This window comes from Camellia sinensis, chromosome 14 (assembly GCF_055761805.1).
Source record: "Camellia sinensis isolate YWXY chromosome 14, ASM5576180v1, whole genome shotgun sequence".
Classification (NCBI taxonomy): domain Eukaryota; kingdom Viridiplantae; phylum Streptophyta; class Magnoliopsida; order Ericales; family Theaceae; genus Camellia; species Camellia sinensis.
In genome coordinates, this window is record NC_138974.1 from 12,143,502 (window position 1) to 12,166,955 (window position 23,454).

Consider the following 23,454-nt stretch of genomic DNA (forward strand, 5'->3'; position numbering starts at 1 on the left):
TCAATAGTTTGTTATTAGAGCTGCTTAATATAACAATTTTGGTGCAAAAGTGATTCTTCAATAATTTGCCATTGGAGCTGTTAAATTTGGCAAATGCCAAATGTGTCAATTCATCCAAAACGAACTGTATCCTTCCTTTTTTTTCTTTTTTCCCTTCCTTTTTCATCCTTCCCAGCAAACCAACCGCGGTTGACAAGCTCTCTGTTTCTGCATAACTCAGCAAAATTTCATCCACCGGTCGACCACCCGGTCTTTCGGTTGATCGACCAGCCAAGACAGTTGTCCAACCTCGGCTTCAGTTGGGATTTGTCAAAAAGGCTTTGTATCATTGGAGCACTATTGCTATAATTTGACAATTTGCTATTATAGTATGTCTTTGGAGATGCTATAATAACATTTACCATTAGAGATGCTCTTAGATTTAGTATTTATGTAAAATTGTGAAAAATACAAATTTTTGCACCTTTTTTTTTTTCTTTTTATTTATTTATTTATTTTTTGTACTCAGACTTAGGATGGCCAATTATTTTGAGCTTCAAATTGTATGAAATTGTGTGCATTTGCCAAAGTTCATCTCAAATTTAATACGGACTTTTAAAATTTTCTCCAATTATACACAAAATTTGAAAATATGTTATTTAAATTTTAAAAACATTCCATCTGTGTTTGAGTTGCTCGGATTAGATCTGCCTAAATTTAACTCCTACATGTATAGAATGATTTGCTGGTGATTATTGATATATATGGTTTGATATAAATTTTTTTATTTTTTTATTTTTTTATTTTAGGGTTTAGGATTTAGGATTTAATTTTTAAAATTTAATTTTTTTATTTTAGAGTTTAGGTTTAATTCTTAAATTATTTATTTATTTTTTGATATTTTTGCTACCAAAACAAGCTTATAGTATGGGTCGGAAGCTCAGGCTCAACAGGCTGATTTATAATTGGGCCATATTTTTAGTCCAATCTCCTTCCTTGTGATTTTGTGAAAAAAATGTATTTATAAACTTCTCATTCAATGATCGATTTTAGAACTCCATTTGTTTATTATTACATGTAATCGGGACGGTTTAATGCGGTTTATCTTAATTGATTATACTTTTTTTTATTCTAAAAGTTTTTGACAAATTATTTGATTAAACTTTTGCTTTTAATTTATTATGTAAAAATAATTTAAACTAAGAAATGAATACTTTAATTTTTATTTTTGATTATCAATTTTTAATTTATAATAAGTTGCACTGAACAAATTCGTGTTGTTTCATTTTGAGCTCATGTTTGATATATGACATGTCGAAAATATATATATGGTTTAGAAATATAAAGTATATGAATATATATATGGTTTGATATAAATTTTTTTATTTTTTTATTTTTTTATTTTAGGGTTTAGGATTTAGGGTTTAATTTTTAAATTTTTTTTTTTTATTTTAGAGTTTAGGTTTAACTCTTAAATTATTTATTTATTTTTTAATATTTTAGAGTTTAAAAAAACATAGTAACAACATGAGAGAAAAAAAAAAAAAAAAAAAAATGGTGAAACTGTGCCGTTTTACGGCACAGCAGGATCAGCAGGAAGGGGGTGAACTGACTAAGGAAAAGAATCAAGTCGCGGCGATGATGCCGCCAATCACCATGAAATCCGCGACGTATGAGGCTTCCTTCCATCTCAGCTTCCCGCCGTCTGGTATAGTTGAGCCATACGGAGGTAATTTTGAATTTATTTTTATTTTTATTTTTATTTTCTGAGTTTCATATATAGGGGAGGGGAGGGGAGGGGAGGGGAGGCAGCGATTGAAAGGGGAGGGGGAGGGGGAAGGAGCTTTGATACAGAGGGAGGGGGAGGGAGCTTTCATAACGCCACCGCCAATACCTCCTCCACCACCACCACCACCACCAACTCCTCCAATAGCACCACCACTACCTACACCACCACCGATACCCCCGCCAGTACCTATACCACCACCAACGGCCTCCTCCAACACCACCACTACCACCTATGCCCCCACCAATACCACCACCGCCACCACCAATACCTCCTCCAACACCACCACCACCACCTATACCACCACCAACGCCTCCTCCAACACCACCACCACCACCACCACCAACACCTCCTCCAACACCACCAACACCTCCCCCTATTCCACCACCAATACCCCTGCCACCACCTATACCACCACCAACACCTCCCCTTATTCCACCACCACCACCACCACCACCACCACTCAGCGAGGGGAGTGGAGTGAGGGGAGGGGAGTGACGTGAGTGAGGGGAGTGACGGGAGGGGAGGAGAGGGGAGTGACGCGAGTGACGGGAGGGGAGTGACGGGAGTGACGGGAGGACGCAAGTGAGGGGAGTGACGGGAGGGGAGGGAAGGGGAGTGACGTGAGTGAGGGGAGTGATGGGAGTGACGTGAGGGGAGGGGAGTGACGGGAGTGTCGTGAGGGGAGGGGAGTGATGTGAGGGGAGGGGAGGGGAGTGAGGGGAGTGACGTGAGGGGAGTGACGGGAGTGACGTGAGGGGAGGGGAGTGACGGGTGTGACGTGAGGGGAGTGAGGGGAGAGGAAGGGAGTGACGGGTGTGACGTGAGGGGAGGGAAGTGTCGGGAGTGACGTGAGGGGAGGGAAGTGTCGGGAGTGACGTGAGGGGAGGAAAGGGGAGTGACGTGAGTGAGGGGAGTGACGTGAGGGGAGTGACGGGAGGGGAGGGGAGTGAGGGGAGTGACGTGAGGGGAGGGGAGTGAGGGGAGTGACGTGAGTGACGTGAGGGGAGGGGAGTGTCGGGAGTGACGTGAGGGGAGGGGAGTGACGGGTGTGACGTGAGGGGAGTGAGGGGAGAGGAGGGGAGTGACGGGTGTGACGTGAGGGGAGTGACGTGAGGGGAGGGGAGTGTCGGGAGTGACGTGAGGGGACGGGAGTGACGGGTGTGACGTGAGGGGAGTGAGGGGAGAGGAGGGGAGTGACGGGTGTGACGTGAGGGGAGTGACGGGAGTGACGTGAGGGGAGGGGAGGGGAGTGACGGGAGTGACGGGAGTGACGTGAGGGGAGTGAGAGGAGGGGAGGGGAGTGACGGGTGTGACGTGAGTGACGAGAGGGGAGTGAGGGAAGGGGAGGGAAGTGACGGGTGTGACGGGAGTGACGTGTGTGACGGGAGTGACGGGTGTGACGGGTGTGACGGGTGTGACATGTGTGACGGGAGTGACGGGTGTGACGGGAGTGACGGGTGTGACGGGAGTGACGTGTGTGACGGGAGTGACGGGTGTGACGTGTGTGACGGGAGTGACGTGTGTGACGGGTGTGACGGGAGTGACGTGTGTGACGGGAGTGACGTGTGTGACGTGAGGGGTGGGTTGGGGGGGGGTGGGGGGGTTGGGTTGGGTTGGGGGGGCGGGGGGGCTGGGGGGTTGGGTTGGGGGGGGCGGGGGGGGGGTTGGGAGGATACAATTAGCAAGGGCAATTTTGCATGCTAGGTTTGTCTTGTGAACCGACAAATGATATCCTGCAACTCAAATCAAGTTAGTTCAAGGTGGCATTCACGATGGTACCTCATTCTATGACACGGTGAGCAGTCAGAGTGCAGTTTTTTTTTTTTTTTTGGATATGCTATGGAGAAATATTACTGAACAGAGTAAGACAAGAAACACAAGAAAAAGGGAGGACAATGAATCCACCAAAAAGAAATGTGGAGAGCAAATTACAAATAACAAATAACAAATGGCTCTCCAATCTCTAGAAATAAAACACAAAGGTATCCTTTTGAAAGGAGATGACACCAAGGCCCAAAACAAAGATAAATGGCACTGGGAGTGCAGTCCACATGTAGTTTTGGGAATATGATACATTTTCTTAGTTTCAAAACTAGTTTTTTCGGAATATTTTCCATGTATTTTCTTATGCTTTATCCTATTACCCTAGAGAAGAGATTTGTATAACTTTGATGGAGCCATTTTCATTCTTTTATTATTATTTTTGTAGAACAAATATGGATTGAAATGCATTCACATATCTTCTAACTGGAGCTGGTTGCTTTGTACTAGAGTTCCTTAAAAAGTTTTATGTCGGAGGTGTCAGTGAAGGAGAGGGGTGTTTTTGCCATTGCTTTGTCAGGCGGTTCTCTCATTGGCTTGATGGGGTATTAATACTTTTGTTCCCCATTTTGTTTGGTTTTTCTTTTCTGCAGTCTTATGAGTTTGGTTTGTATATATGGTTGGGAGCAGAAAACTATGTGAAGCTCCTTATAACAAGACTGTTGATTGGGCGAAGTGGTACATATTTTGGGCAGACGAGCATGTTGTGGCTAAAAATCATGCTGACAGCAATTATAAGCTGGCCAAGGATGGCCTTCTATTAAAGGTATTTTTAGTCTCAATATATCCTCATTAGCTCAATTTATTTTTCTTTATGACTGAATGAGCAATCTTAAGGTATTATTATTATTTTATTTTATTTTTTTAAAGATGGCCTTGGGCTGTGATTGAATGAAAGCCACCCATGAATTGTTTTTGTCTGATTCAATTTCTTATGTTTGCTTACGTATATAGCTAGTCCCAGTATTTGTTTAGTACCACTGTGCAAATGAAGTTCTTTCTTTTGATCTGGTGATTTTTTTTTTGGCATTTGTTACGATTTCACATCGGTCAACAAAAGCCTTGGTTGTGTGCGTATAAGCCTCTTCAAGACCCTCTCCCTGCAAGTCAGTTTTCAATGGTGAGTTGTTCCCAAGTGGTTTGTATCATTTGGTATCAGAGTCAGCCACCACGTCAAGTATGAGATCGGATGCACCTATGCAGCATCTTGGGTGTCCTCCCCTTGCAAGACGGTTTTCAAGGGTGAGTTCTACCCAAGTAATTTGTGTCAGTACCTGATTTGGTGGTTTGTCAAAAATGCAGTATGAATCTGTATGTTCCCCTTTAGTCGAAGGGCTGTAAGTTCTTATTATTCTAGATAACTAACTCTTTGGTCCACAAAGTAGATACTAGGGAGATTCTTCACTGTTGCAGCATTTACCGAGTCCTCAATTCCAGGTTGCATATCATAGTAGGACAGTTTCTAGAGTATACATCACCATAGTTTTTCTAGTGAACTCATTTAACTAACTCCCCTTTTGTGCTTCAACCTTGATTGGGAACCTTTCTGTTGTGAATTTGGGGCTACTTATTGATTATATCTTGTCAGTGCCCTCAATTTCGGGGGCCAGAATGGGGAAGGCCTTTTTTGGCAAGTTTCTATTATGTAGAAAGTATGTGCTCCATTCTAATGATATCAGTTTCAGGCCTATCTTTTATATAGTTCTGCTATAGTTTGATGTGGATATTCAGTTTGATAAATTTGTCTACTAGTAAATATTGTTATTGTTGTTGTATTAAAATTACTTAGATTAACATTAGCTTTGAGGATGAACCATCAATAGAGCATTTTTTATTGTCGTTCATTGGACAGTTACACTTGAATTGCCCTGGCAAGCAAACAGCTTAGGCCTTTGGCTGATAGTCATTCCTTCTTCATGTTCCCCTTTTTCAAAAGCAAAAAGTGCTTCTTGAGTTACGTAGTAGCTAGGAAACCTAGTTTGATTGGGGAAGCAAATACTTTTCCTTTTTATGGTTATAGGTTTGTCCTGGTTGGAAATGGTTTGAGAAGCAAGATGGGATTCGTTCTTTGCAAAAAAGTTCTAAAGATCCAGCGCCAGAGTTCTACAACATTTATCTTGAGCGGCCAAAGGTGCACTTTATGCTTTACTTGAACAAATTTTGTGCTTGAGTTGTTACGACCTTGTGTTTCTTCTTGATTGTTTGAACTTGTTCATTTGATCGTGTGCTCTTATTTGCCAGGGTGATGCTGATGGGTATGATTTAGTTGTTGTTGATGCGATGCACAAAGCAAACTACGCAAGTCGAATTTGTCATTCATGTCGCCCTAATTGTGAAGCAAAGTAAGTGATATATACTTGTATTCATGTCCCCTCTCTGTGAAATGCATGGCTGTATGATTGCTTATCCACGAATTTTTGATGGTGTTTTTTGTTGCACACATTATTAGAAAGTGTATCTCCAAAGAGGAAAAATACAAAATTTTAGAAGTAACTATTCAACTTATCAATAGTGAGCATGTATATATTGTTGCTTAAAATGAACTTGAAGTTTTGTCTCCAATTACACCCATTAAAAGCCGGTCTAAACCTGTCCAAATTCATAAATGGGTTGCATTTTACAAACCCAATTAAAATTGGGCTTAAATGGGTTGGACATGGTATCCGTTTAAACCATTTAAACGGATACCACTTCCTCCACCACACCAACACTATCATCTCCATTACAACTCCACCACCACTGTCGCTGCCACTCCACCAGCACCAGCACCAGCACCAGCACCAGCACCAACACCACCATTGCTGCTGCCACCGCTACTCCACCTCCCCCAGCAGCACCAGCACCAGCACCAGCACCACATAGTCTGAGAATAGCTTGAGAACCTGAAGACAAACCCAGTAAATACTATAATGAAGCAGAGGATCGAGAAAGAAGTAGAGGGAGAGCAACCTTAAGCAATGTAGAACACCCAATCTATTAGCTCGGAGAATAACATCCTCTATGTTCTTGTTGATTTAATCTAGAGCCTGTGTTTCCATTTTTTCATTGTTCATTTTTGCTGTAATATTCTCAAAAAGTAAAAATAGCAAGAAGTTTGCAAAGATTAATTATTTTTATATTATTATTATTTATATGAAAATCTTTTTTAAAAAATCAAAATAAGTTGTTTTTTTATTTTTATTTTTTTATTATTTAAAATTCACTGAATAAATTTGTTGTAATTTTTGAAATAAAAATTAATGAAGTAAATGTGTTGTTCATGTTCATTTGTTCAGTCCAAAGCAACCCGTTTAAGCCCGTTTATTATATGGGCAGATTTGGGCTGAGTTGTTTTAAATGCATAACCTATTTTGACCGGCCTAAACCTGCCTGTTTGGCTCCTCTAATATGTAATCGGTTGTACACTACTTGAAAACGACTCTTTTGCTTGGAAACAAAATGTTCTTGGAAATTCTTGCTCCCATTGGACCATTTGTGTGTTGAATAGCATTAAAACATCATCTTTGAGTTCGTGTTGTGGGTGGCTAAGAAGCACGGACACTTCTAAAAATGTGGCGTGTTCGTGTGGGACACTTCTTGGCGTGTCTGACACTCATCCAAATGGGTCTTAGTTTTTTTAAAAAAAAATTTAGTCCCATACACTCTTGGGACACTTGGAGGACACACGTTTCCATTATTTAAACACACGCGTTCATTGGTTAGACACATGAAACTAATTATAAGTTTAAACAAAATAACTTAGAATATGATGATAAAAAGAAAAACAATGTCAATTTATAGAAATTAGTGTTATATTATATTTGTTTATTTTCTTGGAATGATATTTTCATATATATATGACATATAACAAATATATAAAATTTTATATTTTGTGCGCACATGCCGTGTTTTGCATTTTTTGAAAAACATTTTTTGAAAATTTCCGTGTCCGTGATTCTTAGTGGGTGTATGCTTTTGTTGGTATTCAAAAAATTTATACAGGTAACCCCTAGGAGAGATAAAAACTAAAAATTGGTTAGCAAATTGAATCTCTTGAATTTTTCATTTTTGCATCTTGGAATTTTGTTGATTTTTGTGATTGTTTGAAGCTATGAATTATAGCTATTATTGTCAAATCACGAATGGAATTGTGAATCTTATTGCTAAAATAGTTAATCGGGAATAGTAAGATTCATTTCATTTAATATGATTATATGATATATATAATTTTATATATTTATATACATGTTTAGTAGAGAGTTTTCATTGAATAGTACATAGCATACTTATAGAAATAATCCAAAATTTGTATTATATAAATTACTCAACATCATCCATTGCCTTTCGAAGAGAAATGGGATATGTTGTTTGAAGCCAATTGTGTACATAAATCAAATGGATCAACTATGTGTCCTGTACTAAAGGCCAACTCAGAAGCAATGAAGTCAATTCTGTGCACAAATCAGAATCTCTAGCATCATGGGAGATATGAATTACGGAATGAATCAAGTATGTGTCTTCCCAAACAAAAGGCTGAGAAACAACTGTATAGATGGGTATTGTCGACCACACTCTTTACTTCGAAGAATTGACCTTCCATGATCCCAATATATCAAAATTCTCTTCATTAGAAGCTTCACACAAGTTGGCCAAGTATTTATCTTCTTCAGACTTACACATGCTAGTATATTTCTCCTCAAAAAAAATCTAAATTGAGAAGCAATTAGAAGACGTAGATTATCACAATCATCATCCACCTTCGTCCCAGAAGCTTCACTCAAATTAGACATTTGGACACTTATTGAATCATCCGCCTGTCATCTCACTCACCACTTTTCAACTAATTGTAAGAAACAAAATTTCAAACATTTAAATTTCTTTAGGGGATCAAGAACCATAACAACATAAACAAGTAGATTGATTTTCTCCCCATTCCTCCAATACTTGTCAAATTTTGCTTTCATATTTTGTGCTATTGTAGACAGAAGCTTGTTGCCCTTTTTGGTTAATTGCTCTATCTTGGTTTGAGTGACAAACATCTTATCAAAGAAGTAATTAGAAGTAACAAAAAGTGACCCCGAAAACCATTTAGTTGTATTGTATAATTGTTTCAAGAACTTGCAAAAAAAAAAAAAAAAAATCCTGCAATTATTCGAATCTCATTGTTGGGGCTCTCCTTGACTTCTTCCTCCCACTTTTCCCATCCTCATCTCCATCCCCACCGTCACCCCTAGTCTGTTTGATGGATTTATGTTTGTTTGTTTGCTTCTTCTTCTTCTTTTTTTTTTATTTATTTTTTTTTAACAAGTTTGCTCTATATCATTTGATAAAATTTTCCCTTCATGATTGACTAGTTGTGCTTGTCTGAATGTTGCATACTCATTCCTCCTTTCTGTGAAAGCAGAGTTACTGCTGTTGATGGTCAGTACCAGATTGGAATCTATGCAGTACGCCCAATTGAATATGGTGAAGAGATCACATTTGATTATAATTCTGTTACGGAGGTGTGTGTTTTGAGCTTGTTAAGCTTTTATTTTTATTTCTATTCTGGGTGATAATTTGTGTGATTGTTAATAGAAACTATTATAATATTGCTGGCAATGTATGTCTGCTTATTATGCTGCAGAGTAAAGAAGAATATGAAGCATCAGTTTGATTATGTGGGAGCCAAGTTTGCCGTGGGAGCTACTTGAATCTGACGGGTGAAGGAGCCTTTCAGAAGGTACGGGCTTGAATATGTTTTTCTTAACTGTAATTTCCAAATCTGAATATCACATCAAGTTTTGTCAACTGGACAAAACAAAAGCAAAAGGAAAGGAAAAGAAAGTTTTAGTTGGTCCCGTGGAGTTTGGGGTTCAACCGGCCTTGTACAAGGGGCTTGCTTCATTAGAATTCTGGCTGTTGTAAGCTCATTCCATTTTTGGAGGATTCGCTCCTTGTTCCTGCGGCTGATGAGCTTCAAGCTCTGCCCCCCTTACTCAACTCTTAATCTATAATGAATTCCTTTCCCCTTTCCGAAATAACACGGCAAGCTTCAGAACCAGTGGTATTGCACAATCCTATCTTTCCTTAAAGTAAGCTCAGAGTGGGAGCAGTTTCTACAGCAAACCATCAATGTTTATTTACTTTTAGTATTTTCATGTGGTGGTAAATGTGGTTATTCCTTTCCTATTGAAATTAAGTCAGTTATATTTTCATTTAACTTTATTCTAATATTCACTAGGTTCTGAAGGATTGGCATGGAATACTGGATCGACATCACTTGTTGCTAGGGGCTTGTGAATTAAATTTTGTATCTGAAGAAGATTATATTGACTTGGGTAGGGCTGGTTTGGGAAGTTGTTTACTTGGGGGATTGCCGGGTTGGCTGATTACTTACTCAGCTCGTCTGGTATATATCTATGTTATATCTAGCTTGCATTTATGGGTTTGGCCTTTTAAAAGATTCTGTTCATCTGAAACATTCATCTTATGTGAAGGTGAGATTTATCAATTTTGAACGAACTAAGCTTCCTGAGGAGATTTTGAGGCATAATTTGGAAGAAAAGAGGAAATACTTTGCAGATATCTCCATTGAGGTTGAAAAAAGTGATGCTGAGGTCCAGGTGAATATTACTGACAGCACCCCCTCCCTTCCAACAACACACATACACACTAAGTTCTCCCTTAGTCTTTGTTTTCCATGTGAACTTAGGATTAGAGTAATATATTGAGAGGTATTCTTGCTGTTAACTGTTGTTGATATTTATCCCTTTTGTTTTTGTATGAGACAGGCAGAGGGAGTCTACAACCAAAGGCTTCAGAATTTGGCTCTTACTCTTGACAAGGTATGTTGTTTTTAAATACATTTATGTTTCATAAGAATGGGAGCATGTTTGTTATTGAGTTTCAGACACTAAATGTGACTACTTAAAAACATCATATCTGAATGAATGATGTATGAACTATCAAAGATGGTGCCTGTGTAAATGAACCATAATTTCAACACAAGGAGTTGGGTCCTTCCAGTCCAGACGGTGAATTAGAAAAAAAAATTGATAATATTCTTAATTTTACAAAATAGGACTTATTGGTTCAAAACATCTTCTATTTTGGGAAGTGGGTTAAAAGCCACTATCCAACTTTCGACCCGCTTGTCTCTCTCACAAAAAAATCAAAAATAACTAAAAAATAACTTTTAACCATCTTCGCAAAACACCCTAGATAAAACTTGAGTTACCATAGCATTTATAAATAGGACTTTTAAGTAATTAACTCAAGTTTTTATTGTATTTTTTTGGTTCTGGAGACCCATTGAAATTTTTATATTGATTTTTATTTTTTATGATGTATGAATGGCATTTTGTATAAGAATTTTGTTTATATATCATTAATCAAAAATTAAAACTCAACAATTGCTCCCCTGCCCCAACTTAGCTCTGCTCTGCCTTTGGCTGCATGGGTGTGGTGTGGAAGGGTTAAAAAACGTTAATGAAATATCAATTTCTTAAAATTATAGACAGTGGAATCAATGTGAAATAACTATGGTCATATACTCATTTGTGTTGTATGGAAATCCAACTCCTTTTGCAATTTTTTTTTCTTTTTTCTTTTTCATCTGGGATTTAGTGCAACTGAGCAGATGATTATAGACAAAAAGGGTTATGATTGTCTTTAATATGGATTTAGTTAAATTGTCTAGGTTTTGATCAAGTGAATGGTACATACCATGAGATAAAACTGTGGTCCATATTACTCCGCATTGAACCAACTCAAAATCAGAAGCAAAGGCGATTGCTAATATGTTGTTGGACTTAAAAGAGTATATACACGTTCACAAAATTTGAGTTTAATGGCTAATATCGTTTTTTTTTTATCGACTTTACTTAATGAAAATAGATAAATAATTTAGATTAAAAACAAATCAAAAGATTATAAAGTGACAAAATAAAAAATTTAGGATTTATTTGGATACAAAGATCAAATATTGAGATTTTTTTTTTTAAATTTTTATTCTAAAATTTATAATTTAGATAAAGAGTGTGGATTGTCTATGGCTCGTGGACTATTTGAATTTGTAAGATCCACCACATATTCTATTTTAATAATTGTCAATTTTTTAAATCCTAGATTTTCATTTTCTTTTTTCTTTTTGACACTATCTCCAACGTCACAATTCCCACCTATTTATTACTACACTACATATTCACAAACCCTTTCTATCTTGGACCCACTCACTTCATTCAAACCATCTCTTCCTCTTCATCTTTTTCTTCATCTTCATCAATGAACTCAGGTGGAGAGAAAGCTTCCATGGATTTGGTTCCACCAGCAGACAATCTATGCTACGTTCGTTGCAACTTCTGCAACACTGTTCTTGCTGTAATAACTACTCAATTTCACACTCTTAAAACCCTCTATATATGTGCAAGATCTAGTTTCTATATAAAAGAAGCTAGCCAACAACATAGATCAATCTATGTCTCATCTATCTATCTATTCATTATCCAACCATGTTATCTATCTCTTTCAACGACGACTTCAATATCACCCTTGCTACAATGGGCAAGGCAAACAAAAATAATCAAAGGAGGGGTCGAATTTTGTGTTCTGAAACTTGTCCCTTTCAATCAATAAAACCCTTTTTAATCTTCTGTTGATTTAATTTAATTTGTTTTATTTTATTTTACTTGTGTGTGTGGATGTATTACTGATTATTTATCACTTTTTTGTGTCACCTCCTAGGCTCCTATATAATAGTTATGATTAGTTTCCTTGAAGATAATTTATTAAGAAATTAATGCAAACAAATGATATCTTATCAAGTAGATCAGTGATATAAATAAATGATATATAAGAGACCCTTTTTTTTTAAAAAAACTTTTTCTGACTCATTTTTTAATACAACAGTGATCCTATTCTTTGTTGCTTTCTAAATACACTAATTTGTTGTTTTGGTGCTTTTATCTCGTAGAGAAAATGCTTATAAAATGTGTGTATATATAGAGATCACACTACGTATGTAATTGAAACTCTCAATACAGAGATCATGGGTGGTTGAAAGTGAAAAGAGAATCCAGTAGTGAACATAAGTTATTTTTTTACTTTTTATATCTTTACAATAACTTCTAAGCAAATATAAATATTTGAGAAAAATTTAATATTGCTGTAATTTTTCAGAAATCAAAATTATTTGAGTTATGTGCTTTATATAATTGTATAGATATATAAACTCTCTCTATCTCTCTCTGGCTATTTTCCTAGGTTGGGATTCCATGCAAAAGGTTGTTAGACACTGTGACAGTGAAATGTGGCCATTGCAGTAACCTCTCTTTTCTTAGCACAAGACCTCCACTTCAAGGACAATATTTTGATCATCAAACAAGTCTTCAGGTTAACTCTACATACTGCGTACAGCTCTTCTTCTTCATACAACATCACTTCTTGTTATAGCACCTATAGTCTTATGGTAGTTGTGGCAGTTGCTTTATCCCTAACAGTGGCCTTTGTGTACCATATTTTTTGAGTTTTTTGCTTCCCAAAAAAAAAATCTACCAACACATAAATCGGTCATAAAACATGACACAAAATATATAAGTTGACCTACCAACAAATCTTGTAAAATTTTGTCTCTTTAATGGGTATTCTGTATCTAATTTTATAATTGATTTCTGTACTTGTAGTAGACCTGAAAAAAGAAAAAGATATAATGAAGGAAAAAAATTTCCCTAATGAATGTTGTCTATCGCCATCGGTGTAGGGTTTTGGCTGTGAAATCAAGAAGGGCCAGTCTTCGTCCTCATCTTCATCGACATCAAGCGAGCAAGTGTCTCCCAAAGCACCCTTTGTTGTAAAACGTAGATCATCAATATATATCCCTCAATTTTTTTTCTTTTTTCTTTTTTTTTGGTGTTAATTTACTTACAATCAAGTAAATTGATCTCATAACTTCTGGTTTATGTTTGGATTGTTTTGCATTTGCAGCACCGGAGAAAAAGCACTGACTTCCATCTGCCTACAATCGATTCATGAAGTGAGAAAAAATCTACAAAACAAATGATTTTTCACCCACTATTATTGCTAAACCTAATTGTTTTTGTTGTTTGATACTGTTTTTAAGTCTGAAATGTTGCATTTTATGTATGTTCTGCAATGAAAGAGAGGAGATACAGCGTATCAAAATGGCCAATCCTGAGAAACCACACCGAGAAGCTTTTAGCGCCGCTGCTAAAAATGTAAGTTATCTTTTCAAAGTGTTTTGGTTCATGATGATCACTAAACAAAAATGCTTCTTTATTTTGTTACATTTCTAATTTTATTCTAATTTTATGTGAAATAGTGGGCCAGGTACATTCCAAATTCACCAGCCGGGTTGATGTCTGAGGGCACTAACAATGTGAGGAAACATTTTTCATTTTATTAATCTTTAATTCTAGGCCAGCTATACAAATATTGATAAGAATTTGATTTGCAGTGATGCTATGCACAATATAGATATATATACAAAAATCAATATGTTTATAAGAAAATAAGTTCTATAAAAATCTTGGCACGATATATCCCAAATTTGTAAGTGTTCATTACACTTTTCTGTGCACATAAGGTTACTATTTGCTCTCAATGTATACTAGAGAAGCTATACGTTACTAAGATTTTGATTTGCAGTAATGCTATGTTCACATAACAAAAATCGCAAAAAAAGTACACCGAAAAAAAAAAAATTCAATACGTAACCAAGATTCATTGTTCTTCTATACACATAACATTATTGATGCTTGTTTGGTGTTGCAGGAATGAAGTAGTAAGAAATTGACAAGTCCTTGATGCTGAACAATTGAAGACAACTTAGGTACTTCAGTTAGGTAGTTTGGTTTCGCCTTCTCATGATTTACTTACTTTGCATCAAGCTCAATGGTATTTATTACTAGATTATGAAGTACTGCAAGAGAGTTTAAATATGTGATATTTGACATTAAGAAGTTTAGCTCTATTCTAATCATTGTGTGCTATCTAGTGCTGTAAAAGTTGTACTGTACAACCTTTGAATCCTTTCAATTAGTCCCTTAATTGGCTTTGGAAAGTGCAGGAAAAACATGTATGCTAGTATATAATCTTTCTTTATTAGTATATAATATGTAATAGCATAACTCTGCTAGCTCAAATACCTAGAAGTACACTAAAATGTGCTTTTGATTAATTACCTTTTTTAATACATCCTCTTTCAATTTGAAAGAATTTTTTTTTGAAATCATATTGGCATTGCGTCAACAAACACTACCTCTGATTTTTTAAGCCATATTGTCTCATGAATTTAATACTCTAAGGGTATGTTTGATTGAGAGGATTAGAATATGAGATTGAAATTATTAATCCGTAGATCCAATAATCCTGTGTTTGTTTTGAAATTTTGTTTCAGGATGATTAATCCAACAAATTTGTAGAATTAGTATTAATAGGGTAGGGGGATTATTTATCCTGAACTGAGAAATAAAATAAAAAAACACTTTTACCTTTGACTAAAAATTAAAACACTTATTATTTTTATATAATTTTATATTTTAGAAAGCTAAAAATAATTTTTAAAATTTTAGAAATATTTTTTGATATTTATTTTATCAAATTAATTTATATTTTAAAAAAAATTAAAAAACAAACTAAACATGACCTTTGTATTTTGCATTTTGTATTTTGCTTTTATTTATTTATTTATAATTTTATTCAAAACCACGTTTATGAAGAAATTTCGATAAAGTAAAGATTGTGAAGAAACATTGATGGAGGATAAGATTAGAAAAAAAGATAAATATAATTGTAATCCTATATTTATATGTTTTCTTATCCAATGTAAATCAAACAATAGACAAGGGGATAATTTATTATAGTAATCCAATTGGATAGTGAATATTACATTACTTTGATGAGATTATTAATATTTTCACTATTAGTCTTATGAATCAAACATAGCCTGAGGGGAAAAAATGATAATTGTTATATCCGAGTTGAAGTTGATGGATGTACATACTTAAGATGCTAAGGGTTCAATTTTTTTTTATTTTTTATATTTTTTTAATGAATATAGATATTAGTATGCCAAATGAGGAGGTTGGGATTCTCACAAGATGAGATCGGGTGAGACTACCCTGTCTCAAACCATTTTTTTACTATACAATCACTCTAACTTGATCATGCGATGGAGAGTGTCTTCTTGTCCCAAGCTACACCGTCACGGTCTCTCTTGATCGTGTGATGAAGAGTGGCCTGGGACAGAGGAAGAGGGAGATATAGTTTTGGACAGAAGATCCCTTCCTTGATGAGTATCTCCTACCAAAAAGAAATAGAAGATATGCAATTCTTTTTGGGCTGACGTGGAGCCCAAACTAAATTTTAACTGTGTCCGTGGAGTCAATTTTGGGCCTAATGAATGGCATAGGCCTGTATTATCTCCAGGCTTATGTAGAAGTTTAAAATACATAACAATGGCCTGTTTGCTATAACTTATTATAAATTTAAAATTGATAATAAAAAAATTAAAGTCAAAAGTAAATTTTTCAACTTACGGATAATTTATTTATTTACGTTATTTTCAATAAATATGTTGTATATATAAGTTGCACAAAATATAGAATAAAATAAGTTATAAGTACCTCAAATAAGTACACTTTTTGACTAGGGATTGTTTGGAGTTGTTAAAATTATATTTTTTAAAAGTATATTTTTAAGATATATGACAACAAGATTTTTTTTTTTCAAAAATAGACCCTACCAATAAATTTTATAAAATCTTATCCAAGTGTTTTCTTAATTCAGTTGTGTAAACTATTATCAACACCACACATATATAAACACCCCCCCCCCCCCACCCCCCTCCAAAAAAAAAAAAAAAAAAAAATTATACAAGATTTTGTGAAAAAATAGTAATAAAAAAAATAAAATTGGAGAACATGTGTTATGAAGATTGTGATTGATCGAGCGAATGGAACACACACGACCTTATATTGGGAAATTGAGGAGACAATAAAAGATACGAGATTTGATAATTGATTTGCAATACATAAAAATGAACACAATATAATTTTTGTTTTATTAATCACAAAAAGAGATTAAGTTTAAAACGGATATCCCGTAAACTATAGACTTCAAGGCAAGGCAATAGAAATTTGCCATATCATACAAATCAGAAGAAGCATTCAAGATTTTTTCATCTATTATTTTATCTGATACCTCTCAACCCTACTCCTTCACCATAGTCACCAACACAGAATCCCAAACCAAACTAGGAAACATCCAGAGATTGTTTGTTGTCTTCTTCCCTACCTGCTCTCTTACTCTCTTCCCTACCCACGGGTTTTGATGTGATTGATTTCAATCAAAAAAGAGTTTCGTTTGGATTTATGCCCAGTCGAGATATCTTATTCCGGTTTAATCAAAATTGACATAAACTTCTCAATCAAAATCCATCCTCTATTTTTATTTTTATTTTTATTTTATTTTATTTATTTATTTTTCCGATATGGGATTGTAAAATAAAAAGTAAATGGAAGTTAACCAATGAAAATTTTCTTAATTATTTAAAATTAAAAAAATTTAGTAATTTTAGATGAGGGTTTGAAACTTCTAGAAAGTTGCTCTCTTAAAACTCTCTTTATAAGATTTATTTTATATAAGTGAAATAATTTTTTTTTTTTATGTGGGATTATAATACTTTATATAAGTGAAACAACTCTCTTTTTTTTTTTTTTTTTTTTTCAAAATTTGGGATTGTAATTATTTTGAAGTTAAATATTATGAGAGTTTCAAAATTTCATATATAATTTTAGAATGAGGGTTTGGAGCTCGTAGAAGGCTTCTCCCAAAAATCCAATTTTCCTTGTATAATATATAGATAGATAGTGAAACAAACTTTGCTTTTTCTTCTTCTCCCGATGTGAGATTATAAAATAAATCATAAACTAATTAGAGTTTTATTTTTATATGGTTAAATGAAAGTTAGCCAATTGAAATTTTTTTAATTTTTTAAAATTAATAAAATCAATATGAGAAATCGCGATTAAACCGGCAAATCGGTCAAACCCAAAATGGTTCAGCCTAATCGGTTAGGTCAAATGACCAACTAACTTATACAAAAAATAATTAATTAAAACTTTTAAATGTTATTTTAATTTTATTAAAATTTAAACTGTTTTGAGTTGAAGTATACACAATACTACACTATTAAGATTTCACTTTATATAAGTGAAACAACTAATTTTTTTTTTTCTGATATGAGACTATAAAATAAAAATTAATAATTATTTGGACGGAAAGTTTTTTTTAATCAAGCAATCTCAGCTTTTCAATATGTAATCATATCAATCTTTAGTTTATTTCGAATCAAACAAATCTAATCAATATATTTTAATAAAATCGCTAAAATTGCGATTAAACCAACAAATCAATCAAATCAAAAATGATTTAACCTGATCGGCTAGGTCACTTTTAAAATTTAAACTATATTGAATTAAAACATGTACAACACTACAATATTAAATAGGATGTGAGTATAAAATTCACTTTATATAAATAAAATAACTCATTTTTTTCCTTCTTGCTAATGGAGATTTTCTTAATTGTTTAAAATTAACAAAATCAAGAAAATTAATATGAGATATTGAGGCTCCATTTGGTAAGCATCTTAAAGTATAGTTCTACCCATTGATTTGAGTGTGTTGTTTGTTTGGAGTTTTCAAATCATAATTTTACACCCATTTCTCAAAACTCAATTAAAAACATAATCATTAGACCATCTCCAACGGTTCACCAAACCTGGCATCAAATTTGAAATTTGGTGAAAAAGACACTTTTTGAAGCTCCAATGGTTTCACCAAACTAATATCAAATTGAGAATTGAATAAAAAAATCATTCAAATTGAGAACAGGATACAGATTTCAACAAATTACTGTTTGTGACCGTTGGAGGAGAGGAACTGGTCAACCAGCCGGTTGCCCGGCCGGTTGACCAATCGGTCAACCACTTAATGGTTCAAACAGTTCAAATAGGTAGGTTCAAACAATTAAAAATATATATATATATATATATATATATTTTTGCCTTACCGGTCGACCACTGAAAGGTTCAAACAGTTCAAATAGGTAGGTTCACACAATTAAAAAAAGAAATTTTTTTTTTTTGGCCTTACCGGTCGATCTGCCGGTTGTCCCTGGAGCAGATTTGATGAAAATCAACCATTGGAGCATTCTATATCAAATTGAGAAAATGGTCATTTTTGTACTCAGATTTGGTGAAAAATTAGGTAAACCGTTGGAGATGCTCTTACTTTTCAAAACTCATAACTAAACACATAATTCAAAACTCTTTTTAAAACTCAATTCAAATCAATATTTTAATTTTTTAAATATTTTTAAAATATTTTAATTTTTTTAAGATTTTAAATTTTAATATTTAAACGATTTTTTTAGTTTTTTTTTATTTTTTGAATATTTTTAAATATTTTAATTTCAAAATATTACGATTTTAATTTTTTAAATTTTAAAATATTTTATAAAAATAAATTCAAACTCTATTTTATAAAAATATTTTTAAATATTTTAATTTTTTTGCTATGTATTTAGTTACGATTTGAGTGTAGAGTTGTGAAAGTAGTATAGAGTTTCGAGTTATGTGTTTGGTTATGAGTTTTAAAAATAATTTCTTAATTGAGTTTTATTTTATGTGTTTAGTTACGATTTAAGTGTAGAGTTATTTTTAAATTTAAAATATTAACTTTTTAAATTATTTAAATTTTAACGATTTAAATTTTTTGAATATTTATTTTAATTTTTTACTTATTAAATTTTTTAGATTATTTAAATTATTTAAATATTTATGATTTAAATTTTTTGAATATTTATTTTGGAAAAAATTATTTCCTTTGTAGTATTTTCAATTAAAAAATTGATTAATGTTATTTTCTGTTAATAATAATTTTTTTAATCGAATTTTAAAAAGCGTTTGGTTATGAGCGTTGATCAGAATTTTTAATGGTGTGAAAGTAGTGTGTTTTGTTATGAGTTATATAATTTGAATTAAGTTTTGAAAACTCTTTCTAAAACTCATAATCAAATAAATTTTCTTACTTCACATGTCAAATCAAACTTTCAAAATTCAATTCCACACTCAATTCAAAACTCAATTTAACACTCTATTTAAAAATTATAACCAAACAAATTTTCTATACTCAAATCATAATTACACAACTCACAAACTCAAAATACAACTCATACTCTCAAATTATATTTACAAAACTCTACCAAACGCAACCTTAATTTTGTTAGTAAAATTTTAACATTTTAATCCTAACCACGTTTTCTGAAGATTTTTTTTTTTTTACTTAAAAACATAAATTTACTTAAAAGCGTAGTTTGTTTCCACGTTCTCTTAATTAAAAATGTGGTTTAATTACGTTTTTACGGTTTTATAAATTTTTAAAATTCCATCCGAACTATGCCTAATTTGAAAAATAACTTGGTATTTTAGCTTATTTTGGGAAAAGCCCTCACTTTCTGCTTCCCAACTCATTTTCCCTATCTAAAAAAAACAAACCCTTTGTTCCTCTGTCTCTCTAAACTAATGGGTAATCACTTTTCTTTGTAATTGTCTCGTAAAATATGTTATTGTGTATCAATGTCTAATTTTAGTTGGTGAGTTGTCTTGTAAGTTCTGATAAGAAGATCAAGATCGGTATCAATGGTAGTGTTTCTCTCTTGCTTTAAGTTTTTTTTTTTTTTTTTTTTTTTGGAGTGGAAAGTTGTTGAATTAATTGATCTATGTTGAAATATATTTAGGGTTCGGAAGAATTGGCCGTCTGGTAGCCAGAGTTGCTCTGCAGAGAAACGATGTTGAACTGGTTGCTGTTAATGATCCCTTCATCACCACTGATTACATGGTATGTGTGTTTGTATATGCATGCTTATACATATGCTTTTACTCTGTTTGAATGGGGTGATTTGGTGAGAAATAATAAGAAATTATGAGAAATGGAATTCTTTTCTCATGTTTGGTTTGTAAGTTGGGTGAGAAATGAGGAGAAAGGAAGGTTTATGATGTGTTTGGTTAGAAGAATTTAGCAGGGATTTGGAAATAAAAAAAAAAAAAAAAGAGAGAGTGAAATATGAATAAAATATACTTATTTTTTTTACGTAATTTCATGCATCTTTTTCCTTTTTAAATCCAATGTCAAATCTTTCAATCAAACATAGCATTAGTGATGGGTGTGGTTTTGTTTTTAATTTTTTTTTTTTTATGACTTTTATATTCGTTACAAAATGATATACAGAGAAGAGAAGTAGAGGGGTGATGTAACGTAAATAAGTTGATGTGTAAAGAAATAGAGATGATGTGGCCTAAATAAGTTAGTAAAACCCCGTTTGGCATGCCCATTTGGGCTAAAATAGCCATATAAGACAAAATAGATTATTTTAGCCAAATAGGATAAAATGTAACATTCAACCCATAATTATTTTATTTTTTCACTCACAAAAGTCAAAAAAGTCAAAAAGCCTATTCCAAATGAGGCTTTTTAACTCCAGGTTAAAATAATCAAAAAGTCAACCCGCATCCCAAATGAACCCTAAGTTGATTTTTTTTATATATATTTTGCAAAAAAGAAATCTCACTCGTGTCCCTTTCACATGCTTTGCATTCTTGCCTATCCAAGCATGATTGTTTTGCTTTCTTACCTATCATGTTTGGTGAGAAAACACAAATAATTTCTTTTCTTACTTACATGAGAGATCACAATATTTTTTTTTTCTTTTCTTACCATACTATCTACTTTTTGATCTTTATGGTAATGGCTAGGTAAGATAAAAATATTTGGAGAAAATACCATTGTTGTGGGTTTTTAGGAATCAAAATTGCGTGACAAAGTGTTCATATCAAATGACTTGTCTGCGTTATATATAGTATAGATATATAGATATTAGAAGGTTTTGCACACTCTTGATGGCTTTAGCACACTCTTGATGGCTTTACTATAAAAATGGTTTAATTTTTTTACTTTTTATTGATCTTTTAATTGTCCCTCTAACCCCCTTAACTCCGAGTCAAGTAGTTATTGGCCTAGTCATATAGGTATAACTTTGTTTTGAAAAGTACAGTGTGTTAAGTGTGATTTTAACTTGACTCAAAGTCTTGGGTTATTTGCAACAATTAAAAGGTTTGTGACAAAGTGGGATTTGACGTAAAATATAAGGGTGCAAAATATAACTTATCCAAAAAAAAAAGTAGATGAATTAAAACAATTTCAATTTAAATAAAAAAGGGACGTAGTTGCTGGGAAATTTGATAATAAAAAAGTTGTCACTGGTTTGTAGATTTTATATAATAGAATAGACTAGATGATGTGTATATCTGATGAGTGAGCTATGAAAATCAATCAATTCATATTTTACTTACTGACCCAAAAAATTATTGTAGACAAAGAGAAAGAAAGTTGAAGAAGTTACAAAATTTTGAAATTTAAATAAAAAGTGAAGCAATTGTAGGGTAATTTGACAATGAAAAATCTGTGACAAAGCTTCATTGATTTGTAGGCTTTATGTAATAGAATATATGTATGACTGCTAAGTGCGATTTTGTTATTGTGATATGTGCAGACATACATGTTCAAGTATGACAGTGTTCATGGCCACTGGAAGCATTCTGATGTTAAGGTTAAGGATTCAAAGACCCTTCTTTTCGGGGAGAAACCGGTCACTGTTTTCGGCATCAGGTATTTATGCCATTTCTAGCACCACTTAACTTTCCTGCATTTGAATCATAATGAAATCAGAGTCATTCTCGGCATATTTTGCATGAATTTTCAGGAACCCTGAAGAAATCCCCTGTAGGGAAACTGGTGCCGAGTTTGTTGTGGAGTCCACAGGAGTGTTCACTGACAAGGAAAAGGCTGCTACCCACTTGAAGGTTCAATTTTGATTGCCTTTTTTGTTTATTGATTTTTATGCATCAGTTGGATTGTATGATTCTTTTGATTTTGTTCGCTGTATACGATGATCTGTGACTAAAGTTTGATTGGTGTATATGTAATAAAAAATACACGAACATGCTCTTCAAATGATTGTTAATCAGGTCAACTTATTTGTGTTTTTTTTACCAAACCTGAGTTATAACAAAAAGTTTGATTGGTGTATATGTAATAAAAAAATACATGAAAATGCTCTTCAATGATTGTTAATCAGATCAACTTATTTGTGTTTTTTACCAAACTTGAGTTATAACAAAATTTATCACTACAACAAAACTGACTTTTTACGGCACCACATCAACGGCATATAATAAATGCACGCCGTAGTTTCTCACTTTTACGACTTGCTTTTTTTGCATGTCGTAAATACTTTTCTAACTATGGCGGGTCTATTGCGTAGGCCGTGAATGGTAATAACGATGATTTTTTTACGGCTTGCAATGCACGCCGTAAATAATAAAACTTTCTACGACATGCATATAGCGTGCCGTTAATACATTAATTATACACGACGCACATACGCCAGCCGTGAAAAGTGAATGCTTTTCACGACGCACACAACGCCCACCGTTAAAAGTGTTGCACTTTTTACGACGCACACATTGTCTGCCGTTAAAAGTATTTCCTTTTTACGACGCACAATGTATGTCATGAATTGTATGATTAAAATAATTTTTAAAAAAAGCGCCAAAATGAAAGTTGCGGCGCCAATTTTTTTTCCCCCAAAATAACTATACCCAGCTGACTTTGTTCCCATGTTTCTTTTTTCAAACCCATTCTTTGTTCTCATATTCCTCTTATAATCTCTTCCATTTCTCATGCGAATTGATCGAATCCCAAATCTCGCCGGGCCTTTCTTGCTAGGTGAGTTCTTCCCAAATATCTCAGCTATCTCTTCCCATC

The 23,454-nt window shown here is 33.7% G+C and overlaps 3 protein-coding genes across 5 annotated transcripts; all 3 read left to right on the top strand.

The window, feature by feature from the left end:
* The first annotated feature begins 3,424 nt into the window (after nt 1-3,424).
* LOC145807931 (histone-lysine N-methyltransferase ATXR3-like) lies at nt 3,425-9,235 on the top strand. 3 transcript variants are annotated; one of them, XM_082906976.1, is made up of 7 exons: nt 3,425-3,563; nt 4,040-4,134; nt 4,220-4,355; nt 5,610-5,720; nt 5,831-5,931; nt 8,973-9,072; nt 9,195-9,235. In XM_082906976.1, exons 2-7 carry the CDS (start codon nt 4,058-4,060, stop codon nt 9,222-9,224), a joined length of 555 nt encoding a protein of 184 aa, XP_082763102.1. In that variant the 5' UTR covers nt 3,425-3,563; nt 4,040-4,057; the 3' UTR covers nt 9,225-9,235. The 3 variants fall into 3 exon arrangements, with proteins under 3 accessions (XP_082763102.1, XP_082763103.1, XP_082763104.1); XM_082906977.1 differs by having other exon boundaries at nt 3,428-3,563; nt 3,978-4,134; XM_082906978.1 differs by lacking the exon at nt 4,040-4,134 and having other exon boundaries at nt 3,436-3,563; nt 4,183-4,355.
* On the top strand, nt 9,225-14,643 carry LOC145806802 (histone-lysine N-methyltransferase ATXR3-like; the record flags this gene model as incomplete). The annotated part of the gene is made up of 10 exons (XM_082904615.1): nt 9,225-9,290; nt 9,792-9,959; nt 10,048-10,173; nt 10,342-10,395; nt 12,812-12,940; nt 13,308-13,404; nt 13,532-13,580; nt 13,707-13,782; nt 13,887-13,943; nt 14,339-14,643. Coding segments are annotated over 7 exons (660 nt in total), but the record flags the coding sequence as incomplete, so codon positions are not given.
* Nucleotides 14,644-20,080: 5,437 nt separating this feature from the next.
* Nucleotides 20,081-22,517, top strand: LOC145808006 (glyceraldehyde-3-phosphate dehydrogenase, cytosolic-like). Its single transcript, XM_082907289.1, has 5 exons — nt 20,081-20,157; nt 20,241-20,273; nt 20,369-20,469; nt 22,181-22,296; nt 22,391-22,517. The coding sequence occupies exons 1-5, from the start codon at nt 20,154-20,156 to the stop codon at nt 22,500-22,502; spliced, it is 366 nt and encodes a 121-aa protein (XP_082763415.1). The 5' UTR covers nt 20,081-20,153; the 3' UTR covers nt 22,503-22,517.
* Nucleotides 22,518-23,454: the final 937 nt, after the last annotated feature.

Coding starts and splice junctions, on each gene's coding strand:
- LOC145807931 (XM_082906976.1), top strand. CDS start 4,058: ATGTCGGAGGTGTCAGTGAAGGAGAGGGGTGTTTTTGCCATTGCTTTG. Junction 4,135..4,219: donor TCTCTCATTGGCTTGATGGG/GTATTAATACTT, acceptor GGTTGGGAGCAG/AAAACTATGTGAAGCTCCTT. Junction 9,073..9,194: donor ATTATAATTCTGTTACGGAG/GTGTGTGTTTTG, acceptor ATTATGCTGCAG/AGTAAAGAAGAATATGAAGC.
- LOC145808006 (XM_082907289.1), top strand. Junction 20,274..20,368: donor GATCAAGATCGGTATCAATG/GTAGTGTTTCTC, acceptor AAATATATTTAG/GGTTCGGAAGAATTGGCCGT. Junction 20,470..22,180: donor TCATCACCACTGATTACATG/GTATGTGTGTTT, acceptor TGATATGTGCAG/ACATACATGTTCAAGTATGA.